The sequence below is a fragment of the Anabrus simplex genome, chromosome 1, assembly GCF_040414725.1.
Source record: "Anabrus simplex isolate iqAnaSimp1 chromosome 1, ASM4041472v1, whole genome shotgun sequence".
Taxonomy (NCBI): Eukaryota; Metazoa; Arthropoda; class Insecta; order Orthoptera; family Tettigoniidae; genus Anabrus; species Anabrus simplex.
In genome coordinates, this window is record NC_090265.1 from 1,486,692,521 (window position 1) to 1,486,704,762 (window position 12,242).

At 40.4% G+C, this 12,242-nt stretch overlaps 1 protein-coding gene across 1 annotated transcript in view; it reads right to left on the reverse strand.

Annotated features, from left to right (window-relative positions):
* LOC136861271 (semaphorin-2A) overlaps positions 1-11,590 on the reverse strand; it is a 798,296-nt gene extending 786,706 nt beyond the window's left edge. The window contains exons 1-2 of the mRNA XM_068226104.1: positions 11,587-11,590; positions 11,171-11,258 (exon numbers count right to left, since the gene is read on the reverse strand). Of these exons, the coding sequence (XP_068082205.1) occupies positions 11,171-11,258; positions 11,587-11,590 (92 nt within the window). The remainder of the gene's footprint in view (positions 1-11,170; positions 11,259-11,586) is intronic.
* Positions 11,591-12,242: the final 652 nt, after the last annotated feature.

Consider the following 12,242-nt stretch of genomic DNA (forward strand, 5'->3'; position numbering starts at 1 on the left):
AAAACCGTAAGGTAGTGTATAAAATTTGAGTTCTATAAACTATTATTATTATTATTATCATTATTATTATTATTATTATTATTATTATTATTATTATTATTATTATTATTACTATTATTATTAACTACGTAAGTTTTGTGCTGTAATAGGCGTGTATAATATTGCACAAGTACCTATTTTTTCCTGCATTTCAATTTTTAACTTAATCTGCTTGTCATATTCATACCTTGGTCTACCCCTACCGTTCTTACCACCTACACTTCCTTCAAAAACCAACTGAACAAGTGCTGGATGTCTTAAGATGTGTCCTATCGTTCTATCTCTTCTTCTCGTCAAATTTAGCCAAATCGATCTCCTCTCACCAATTCGATTCAGTATCTCTTCATTCGTGATTCGATCTATCCATCTCACCTTCAGCATTCTTCTGTAACACCACATTTCAAAAGCTTCTATTCTCTTTCTTTCTGAGCTAGTTATCGTCCATGTTTCACTTCCATACAATGCCACGCTCCACATTAAAGTCTTCAAAAACATCTTTCTAATTCCGATATCAATGTTTGAAGTGAGCAAATTTCTTTTCTTAAGAAAGCTCTTCCTTGCTTGTGCTAGTCTGCATTTTATGTCCTCCTTACTTCTGCCATCGTTAGTTATTTTACTACCCAACTAACAATATTCATCTTTTTCCTTTAAGACGTCCTTTCCTAATCTAATATTTCCTACATCACCTGCCTTCGTTCGACTGCACTCCATTATTTTTGTTTTGGACTTATTTACTTTCATCTTGTACTCCTTACCCAAGACTTCATCCATACCATTCAGCAACTTCTCGAGATCTTCTGCAGTCTCAGATAAAATAACAATATCATCGGCAAATCTCAAGGTTTTGTTTTCATCTCCTTGGACTTTGATTCCCTTTCCAAATTTCTCTTTGATTTCCTTTATTGCCTATTCTATGTAAACAGTGAAAAGGAGAGGAGACAAACTGCAGCCTTGCCTCACTCCTTTCTGGATTGCTGCTTCTTTTTCAAAGCCATCGATTCTTATCACTGCAGACTGTTTTTTATGCAGATTGTAGATAATTCTTCGTTCTCGGTATCTGATCCCTATCATCTTCAGAATCGTATATAGCTTGGTCCAATCAACATTATCGAATGCCTTTTCTAGATCTACGAATGCCATGTACGTGGGCTTGTCCTTCTTGATTGGATCCTCTAAGATCAGACGTAAAGTCAGGATTGCTTCACTTGTTCCTACATTTATTCTGAAGCCAAATTGATCTTCTCCCAACTCAGCTTCAACTTGTTTTTCCATTCTTCTGTAAATAATACGTGTTAAAATTTTGCAGGCATGAGATACTAAACTAATGGTGCGGTAGTTTTCACACCTGTCAACACCGGCTTTCTTGGGAATAGGTATAACAACATTCTGCCGAAAATCAGATGGGACTTCTCCTGTCTCATACATCTTGCACACTAAATGAAATAACCTTGCCATGCTGGTTTCTCCTAAGGCAGTCAGTAATTCAGAGGGAATGTCATCAATTCCAGGTGCCTTGTTCCTATTTAGGTCACTCACAGCTCTGTCAAACTCTAACCTCAAAATTGGGTCTCCCATTTCATCAGCATCAACAGCCTCTTCATGTTCCAGAGCCAAATTATCTACATCTTTACCTTGATACAACTGTTGGATATGTTCCTGCCATCTTTCTACTTTGTCTTCTTTCCCTAGAAGTGGCTATCCATCTGAGCTCTTAATATTCACACACCTAGATTTCCTTTATCCAAAGGTTTCCTTGATTTTCCTGTATGCAGCATCTACCTTTCCCAGGACCATGCAGCCTTCGACATCTTTGCACTTCTCCTTCAGCCATTCTTCCTTACCTACCTTGCACTTTCTATTCACTTGATTCTTTAATCGCCTGTATTCTTTTCTGTCCTCTTCATTTCTAACATTCTTGTATTTTCGTCGTTCATCAATCAGGTCTAGTATTTCCTGAGTTATCCACTGATTCTTAGTTAATCGTTTCTTCCTTCCTAACATTTCTTCAGCAGCCCCACTGACCTCATTTTTCATGACTCTCCACTCTTCCTCTATAGTGTTTCCTTTAGCCTTTTCATTTAGTCCTTTTGCAACATGTTCCTTGAAACAATCCCTCACATTCTTTTCCTTCAACTTGTCTAGATCCCATCTTTTTGCATTCTTTCCTTTCTTCAATTTCTTCAACTTCAGATGGCATTTCATGACCAACAAGTTGTGGTCAGAGTACACGTCTGCTCCTGGGAAAGTTTTGCAATCCAACACCTGGTTTCTGAATCTCTGCCTAATCATAATGAAGTCAGTTAAGAAAAGACTAGGCAAACAATTTGATAGGGAATCTCCATCCTGCGCGACAGCTCTAAATGCAGATCACTGATGATTGTGTGTAAAAATATTTTTCATCTAACTCAATATACTTATTTAACGGAGTTGTCACTGTCGGGGGAAGGCTTTGTAACATCAAAAATTGGTGTGAAAAAGTGGCTGCAGGAGGATCGAAAATCTGAAAGATAGATGACGCATAGGAAAGCAGTTCATAGAATGAAGCCAAGATGGCATCAGCAAGCACTGAATGTTGTTGCTGCGGTCTTATCAGTACACACTACACAGATGCAATAGGATCGATGACTCTAATGAGCCGTAAATCGGCCCACTCTACCGATTCAGTAATGTGAACGAAATCAAATGAATCGATTCAGTAAAATGAATCGAATATCCCAAAACTACTGTAATTGGCACCCAACTACGATCTATCGGTACGATGTCGAACTGCGTCATGCTTGTGTTGCTTTCCACAGATATATTGAGAAAACGATAACGTTTAACAGACTGAAACTGGTACATTATGATTTACAAGAACAATGGGTAAAACCTTTCCCATAACCCTCACCAGCATAAATAACAGTAATCATGGCTGGTGGTGGCGCAAATGGACTCGGCCATTCGTTGAAGATGAGCCCAATGAAACGTCGCCCCATTATATTCAAGATAGCGAGATGTTATGACCAACTTAGCCGGTATAAAAAGACCTAAAACGATGAGACAAAGTTACCAACACACTAATCATCGTTGTAGTCGGGAGGAAGAACAGAAAGAATAAGAATAACAATAGTGACATCTCGCTACCTTGAATTATGGGAGTGAGTTTCACTGTGCAAATCGTCAGCCATTCGTGCCACCGCCAGCCATGATTAATAATTAACAAGGAGAAAGGATAACATTTTTGAATGTTTCATAGCTGGCCATACAGTAATTTCGAACCTCGCCACTGTAAAGCATAGATTGCGCTGATGTCACTCCTGTAATTAATGGGACAAAATTACAGAAATATAATTTTGGACAAGAGGAGTAAATGGTCCAGAGCGAACCATTACGTTTCGTCCGGAGAAAACGAAGCATGTCAGTTCTAAAGCTGGACACAGTGATAAGGAAATGGCATATGGCTTTTAGTGCCAGGACTGTCCCAGGACGGGTTCGGCTTGCCAGGTACAGGTCATTTGATTTGACACACCGTAGGCGAACTGCGCGTCCTGATGGGGATGAAATGATGATGAAGACGACACATACACCCAACCCCCGTGCCAGCGAAATTAACTAATGATGGTTAAAATTCCCGTCCCTGCCAGGAATAGAACCCAGACCACTGTGACCAAAGGCCAGCACGCTAACCATTTAGCCATGGAGCCGGACGACACAGTGATGTGTAGATTGCACAGATGTCAAGAGGCCTAAAACAGTTACGCGACCTTAACCTGGAGGCTTAGGCCCCCAGACCCCCTTCTTTGCTTGATCACCGTCAAATGGATTGCCACTAGCCGAACCTAACCAATCCAGACCAATAGTTTTGTCACTAGCCGGACGTAACATATCCAGTCCAATGATTTTGTCACTAGCCGGGCGATAAGTATAACGTACCGTACATAGGAAGAAGGAAGATGTATACCAACATTTAGCATACATTATTGGAGAGCACCAAAAGAATAATTATTTTCTCCAGTCATCAAGCCGTGGTTAACATAAAACGACAACAAATCTTCACTCTTGAAATCATTGAAAATGAAAATCCACAGCCTGTTTCCCAGTCATTCGATCGGGTCAGGAATGGAATGAATGAAGCCCCCATCCAGCGGCGGGGATAGAAAACGTGCCGGCTGCCGAAGCCTGTCGCACTCCTCTGGGACAATGATTAATTACTGATGAATTAAATTAAATGATACTGGAGAGTATTGCTGGAATTATAGGTGACAGGGAAAACCGGAGTACCCGGAGAAAAACCTGTCGTGCCTCCGCTTTGTCCAGCACAAATCTCACATGGAGTGACCGGGATTTGAACCACGGTATCCAGTGGTAAGACGCCGGCGTGCTGCCGCCTGAGCCACGGAAGCTTCTCTTGAAATCATAAAAATCAGTAATTTTGATATACAGACTCCACTCAGCCTCGGAAGGTGACCTGAGTAGAGGGTGGATCGAGTCCCACCTCAGCCATCCTCGAAGTGGTTTTCCGTGGTTTTCCACTTCTCCTCCAGGCAAATGCCGAGATGGTACCTACTGTAATTTCAGTCCACGGCACTTCCTTCCCTCTTCCTTGTCTATCCCTTCCAATCTTCCCACCCCAACCCCAAAGGCCCCTGTTCAGCATAGCAGGTGAGGCCGCCTGAGCGAGGTACTGGTCGTCCTCCAAGGTTGTACCCCAGGACCCACAGTCCCGCACTTCAGGATACTGCCCTGGAGGTGGTAGAGGTGGGATTCCTCGCTGAGTCCGTGGGAAAAACCAACCCTGGAGGGTAAACGGATTAAGAAAGAAAGAAAGAAAGAAAGAAAGAAAGAAAGAAAGAAAGAATTTTGGCATAGCAACCTCCGCACGGAACAAAATCCATTATTAACAATAGCTTGTTGATTACCATAGCAACGAAGAATTTGTTTGTGACCGTAGCAACTTACCACAAATAAATTAAACAGCGCAACCAAAGTTGGTACTAGGAACTAAGTAAAGGTGGTACCAGGAACTAAGTACATCACATCAGTTGGTATCAGTCGCCAAAAACCTACTTACGTCCCTAGTGACAAATGAACATTAAAGAGCGATTCCTTCGCTGGTGAGTGTTTCGGGAAGATTTACCGAACAGTGCAAGGATGACCTGACCACCATACTTGAACTGTTTTGTGAAAAATACTCCCTTGCAGTGAAGTGAATGGATAATTTCCTTCTATTCTGGAGTATGAAAACACAGTTTCTACATCTATAAGCACACAATAAAGCAGGTTGTATGTTGGCCGTGGTCGTTAAAGTATGAAGTTATGGTCTCAGAGCGTGATTCGACGGTTTGAGTCTCATTCGTAGAGAATATCTTTACCATCGGAATGTTGGCTGACAGGGTAGGAGAAGTTGTGGTAAATGAATTGGCGTATGGCTTTTAGTGCCGGGAGTGGCCGAGGACATGTTCGGCTCGCCAGGTGCAGGTGTTTTGACTTGACTCCCGTAGGTGACCTGCGCGTCGTGATGAGGATGAAATGATAATGAAGACGACACATACACCCAGCCCCCGTGCTAGTGAAATTAACCAATGATGGTTAAAATTCCCGACCCTGCCGGTAATCGAACCCGGGACCCATGTGACCAAAGGCCAGTACGCTAACCATTTAGCCATGAAGCCGGACAGAGTTTGTGGTGAACAATTTCGAAACACTAGATTGCGTGGCAAAAACCTGGATTAAATTCCAAACCTGTACGCAGTGCTCATATGGAGTGAAGACATATGACGCCGTTGGTCGTGATTCGTCCATCAGACTGAGACGTAACTCAGCAGACCTCTTCGTGCTATTCGACAGGAGTAGGGTCTCTGCCAGTACAGGGCTTCACCCTCTTCCTTCCTACTATCATATACCGCGTCATTCATTTCAATTCTCGATCATGAAAGGCTGTATGAATTTCGTGTGTTAGACCAATTATTTTTAAATGCAACACACTACAACTCCACGAGGAAGACGAAAACACTATACAAAAGCAAAGGAGCCAAAGATAAAATATGCAGTTACAGAGGCAAACAATTGAAGCTAAAAACGATGTGTTTGGAGAAAGATGAAAAGAGTAAAGTTACGTTACAGGAAAGACAGGGAAATGACTCTAAATTCGCAGGGCTCTACGTGTAACATAAGAATGTCAGAAGACGCGGAGTAAATGAGAAAGGTTGAGTTAATCATATGGGGCGAGGCTGCATGGCTCAACATTAGGCTTACAATGAACAACAAAACACTTTTCGCTAGAAATGTGATCTTGTTTTGTGCATGCTTCAGACTGGGTCTGGCAGTAATTCTTCACTGTCACGGAACAGGTGTTATCCAGTCAAGTTTTAAATATTCTACTTTATTGCCCAAAATGAATTAGATAATTTTATCGAATATTTTTAAAACTTGAAAACAGAAAACTCGGCCAAATGGTACTACTGTGATTCTTCGAAACAGCATTTAGAAAAATATTATATGAGATCCATTTGGTTCTTCTTTTCGTCCACGTCAGAGTACAACTTTTTCCAAAGAGCTTTTTTTTTTTTTCCCCAAGAGACGAAGAAGTTAACGGCATCAGCCGGTAGGTTCTGAATAGTTTGATAGGTGACCAAATAACGTACATTATCATTGGTTCCATAATGTTAATGAATTTAACAAGGCTGGTTTGTGCAATGGAAGGAGATTGAATGTACGGAAGTTAGACAAAAATATCGATCATGCAGAAATGCATACGGACTCAGCTTCTGGAAGAAAGTGTTTTATACCAAGAATAGATTTAGAACCTGGGAATCCGGGTATCCAATTCGTTCTCCGTGGTTTCCCATTTTCACGCCAGGCAAATGCTGGGGCTGTACAATTAGAACCACGGCCGCTTCCTTCCCACTCCTAGCCATTTCCTGTCCCATCGTCGCCATAAGATCTGTGACGGTGCGACGTAAAGTAACTTGCAAAAAACAAAATTCCGTTAGACACAGAAGCAATACACTAGGAGGCTGGTTAATGTAGTCCCTCAATTTAGCATACATTTTAACAAGAAGCAGTTCGTCTAGACAATGCATACTGCAAAAGGAACAGGTTCACTTGGTTAAATAAGGTCACAGACAGTGCCACGGAGCATTGTATGACTACTGTAAGGTACACAAAACTAATGAAGTAGAGCAAGCTCAATGCGATACACCGTTCATATTATGGTCAGGTTGGTTTCACAGAACCTCCAAACAGTATACTGGTTTCATTTTGTAAGCGAACACGGTGAGAGAGAATCCAAATGAAAGGACGTGTTGACAGAAACTGGAACTTAATCCGCTGCCGTACCAAAAAACAAATGCGACTGGAAAGTATCGATCCGTAAGGTTCACGATTCACAATGAATACTCCCCGCCCGTACACCTCACCCTTCTCATCTTAAATTGAAAAAAAAAGCATACTTACTGTAAATGTTGCACACTGTGTGTACAAAGCGATGTTTTTTTTTTATATATCGTGATGGTCCACAATTGAGGAAGTGGTCAAGATTATTGTTTTAATAACGCTATTGATCGTACGTCCCATTAACTACATGTGCGGTTTTCGGAGAGGAGGGCCAGAAATTTTCTCCCATAGGAGAACTGACCAAGTAATCTACCAGCAAGAGGTTGGTGTATTTGAGAATCCCGAAACACCACCGGGAAGATCGCGATTTTGTCCAATGTGCAATGGCTATACGAATAAGTCAGGGTGGAGAGAGTTGAACAGCAAACTAAGAAAGCCCTGTCACATAAGCGGAGACGATCATTCTATAAAAAGTTAAAAAAGAAGACCACAAAACATAACGGTAATATTACGTTTGATAATTGCAATGAGTTTACTGCATGAAATGAAATGAAATGGCGTATGGCTTTTAGTGCCGGGAGTGTTCAAGGACAAGTTCGGCTCGCCAGATGAAGGTCTTTTGATTTGACGCCCACAGGCGAGCTGCGCGTCGTAATGAGGATGAAATGATGATGAAGAGGACACATACACTGAGCCCTCGTACCAGCAAATTTACCAATTATGGTTAAAATTCCCGACCCTGCCGGGAATCGAACCCGGGACCCCAGTGACCAAAGGCCAGCACGCTAACAATTTATCCATGGAGCCGGATACTATCCTGATAATTGTATATAAATTTCAGTGTGAAGGTGTTATAAATACTTCGTCAAACTATTAGTATGTCACGCTACCACACGATGTATCGTACATCATAGTGTTGAGGTATTTAAGTTCTATGTGTAGGCACTACTTTGTGATTAATTGTATTAAATTACTAATTACTGTGCTTCACTACTCGTAAGTAATATTTAAACTTCATGTATTATTTTTGTTTCTGTTTTTCATGATTTTTTTAACCCTCTTCTTTCGTTATCAAGCACCTTCGTGTTTATACTCTTTTTAAGTGCTTTTGTTGCAATTTTTTTTGTTGATATGTAATGTTTTCTTTCATTTGTTTTCGCTGGATAACTAGCATTATAATTACATAATGTTTACACAATATATCTGATATGGTTCTGTATTGAATTCCCTGCCACAGAATGTTTAATATAGTAGCTGAATTCCTCGTCCAAAGTTATCCACGAACCTTCATCAATTTTTAGTTGATTTAAAGTACCTGTCAGCATTACTTTTTAGGCTAGTGTTTGGCAGTAAATACTGAAAGTTCTAAAATAAGCCGTAGGAAGTAAAACAGAAAGAAACGTAGCAATTTAAAAGCTCAAGTTTCCATAACAGCTGTCACAAGTGGCATTCGTTTATGTATACACGCTTTACTAGAAGGTAAGAGGGTCGCCTGGAATTTAATTAGGAGGAAATAAACAAAAGCAAGAGCAATAAGAAAGCGTTCGCCCCCAAGTGTTCCTTTACGAGAATGCTTAATGGATCATGCGCGCACGTTTATTGCGTTTCTCGGCTGTGGTCGGCGACCGGGACCAACCGTGTTTTACTGCACACGTGAGCTACTTAACCTCAAGTGGAAGTAATCTTTAACTCCTGTGCCTGGGAAACAACCATGCAGCCAATTTATTTCTTAAATGTTACACGGGTACCAGCTGAATTACAGCTCTAAATTACAGGAAGGTTGTTACAATACAAATAAAACTCTGGACAGAAAATCGCATATTAGCTCATCACCTCTTAGAAATACCAGAATATACTACCGAGTCGTAAATAATGGATGCCCGGTTCCACACATTTTAAGGCCACGTACTTAACTAAAATATCTACTTTTGCCCATGTAAGAGGCACTTTAAGGTACGCTCAACCGCAAAAAAATTGGCCGTCACAGAAGACGACTTTCTTTCAAAATCCTCTTGTTTGAAATAGGATGAACATAACGTGCAGGTAGTAGGTCTCCCAAGTATCACATCTTCGGCCACCACAGTTTACGAATATCTTCTTGTTCCGAGAATGTATAAAATTAAATATGTCTTTGCCGGCCAATTTTTCTGCAGTCTGAAATGCAATCATTTCAGGTAATGTGGTCCATTTCTACCTTAAATAAGTGAACGCTATTTTTGAGACAGTTTGTACCGCATTCAAATGATATCGATATTTTACGAACTTAACGTTGATAAATTAAACACTGACCTGGAAGAAAAAACTGTATAATGTTATGTATGGCATGTGTGGATCGTGCTGTTGCACAGAACCGTGACAATAAATCTGAAGTCTCAAAACATCTCCGGCATTAGAAATGAGTCTTCAGAGATTAATGCTCCCGATGTCATGGGTGGATATGGTAACTAATAAAGAACTCCCATGGCGAGCTGCCGTAAAGAATGAACATGTAACAAGAGTAACGTTCAAGAAAATTGTGCACCTTGAGATCATATTATGAGAGGATAAATTATGTGTCTATCATGACTTTCCAAGGTAAAATTAAAGTTGGAAGTGGAGTTGGCCGACGAAGAATATCCCGGATCAAAAATGTTACTCAAATTTTCAGATTTGCAAGGTACTCAAATGAATTTGCCAGTTTCTTGCCTACGTCACAGAGACCGGACATTGCAAAAAGAAGAAGATTATGAACTACACACAGGGACATGATCACATTGTATAGAGCCTTGTATATGAAGAACAAAATAAAACGAAATTTCATATACAGTACGAAACATTCATAATTTACAAAAAATATCCACATATTTATATATCATAATAAACCATGATACTTAAAAGAGGGTTTGGTATGAAATGTTCTTATTGAAGTTACACACAAAAAAATGATGCTCTACACATTCAGTCACCACTAATGTGCATTTCGCGCTGATGCCTAGTTAGCAGACTTCCTGTGAATTATTGTTTGTTTGTTTTTTTTTTTTTTTTGCTAGGGGCTTTACGTCGCACCGACACAGATAGGTCTTATGGCGACGAGAATTATTGTTAGCTAGTTAGTTATTTCTTAAATGATTTCAATGTAGCTATAAATTTATCCAACATCTCAGCAGGTAAATTATTTCTATCCCTAAGTCATAATGTGTTTTATGCAATAATGCGGCTCATCTACTTAAGGAATGTGTAGAAATAAGAGTAACTGGAGGAAAACGTACGGACAAGAAATATATATCTAGAACAGAAAATGAGCTTGAACATTACACTTGTCATTAAGTGGTGAATGTGATAAAATAGGCAGGAAAAATCTACAATCCGAGGAATGTGAGGAAAGAAATCGAAGGAACGATACATACTGCAATAAAGATATTATGAACAGGCACACGAGAAATTATGTTTAGTTAGAATCTATGTAACACTTCTTCATGTCTATGTATGATTAAAAGGAACTTCTGGGGATGATTCGTAGGATATATTGATAAACTATATTTTAATGTCTTTATAACGTTGTGTTGCCTTGAATGTGTTCAGTAGTTTGAATTTTAAATAAGAAAGTGCTTGTATCAATATAAAGTACAATACAGGAATAATTTATCCCTAGTAGCCGGTCATCCGCGACTCGGAAAGAAGCATATTCCATTCGTTCATACAGTAGTCATTCATTCATTTTCGTTTCAGAGCTTTACGCAAGAGCGTTAGAAATAAGGGACATTACACTGGGTTTCCACAAGAAGAACAAATTACATCATATTTTACCTTAATCTATTATGAAATATTTAATACTCACATTGCTCCAACGTAGAGGGCGTCGCGCTTTTCATCCAGGTAAAAGGTTCGGTAGTACATCTTCCCACACGTGAACTCTCGCACGTGACCTGAAACAACGATGGGTACTTATTCAGGACACAGTAATGTTTTATACATACACAAATAAAATGTCGGCAAGGTTATCCAATTTCCCCTCATAGCCATAAATGTTATAGCATGACATTGCTTACTACATTTATTTACTGATACAAAATCTGCAATTTGAATTGTAAAACGTACCAGCAATATATTTCAGTTAAATATTCATATTTAGTCTTTGCCTCTTTGTCTCTGGTGAGAAACACAATTTCCACAGGATGAGTCATTAACGTTCACGCATTTATATTCAGAATGTTCCAGGTGGCCTATATCGTATAGGCCTACTATCTGTGTTACCCATTATTGACTGGTTAGTTTTTGTACAATAGTAGAAAAATTCCTGCCGCAGCAATGCCATCTAGGGGAGACGAGTGGCAGCATAAGAGGATGACCACACCTCACTTAGGATGTGTAATGTTATTGAAAACAAGTCTTAGGGACTTGGGATACTATAGACCACTAGGATCCGTGGACTAAATCACTCGCTTTTCCAGCCCAAGTAGGTTGATCAGATTTCAGCTCATGCCGGTGGTATTTGAAGTGCTCAGCTAAGCCGGCTGGACTGGAGTTGGTTCCCAAATCTGTTAGCTTTATCTCAGTAACCAACATTTTTCTTCCTAATTTTTAATATCACCATCATCATCATCATCATCATCTGTTTACCCTCCAGGTTCGGTTTTCCCTCGGACTTAGCGAGGGATCCCACCTCTACCGCCTCAAGGGCAGTGTCCTGGAGCTTCAGACTCTTGGTCGGGGGATACAGCTGGGGAGTATGACCAGTACCTCGCCCAGGCGGCCTCACCTGGTATGCTGAACAGGGGCCTTGTGGAGGGATGGGAAGATTGGAAGGAAGCGGCCGTGGCCTTAAGTTAGGTACTATCCCGGCATTCGCCTGGAGGAGAAGTGGGAAACCACGGAAAACCACTTCCAGGATGGCTGAGGTGGGAATCGAA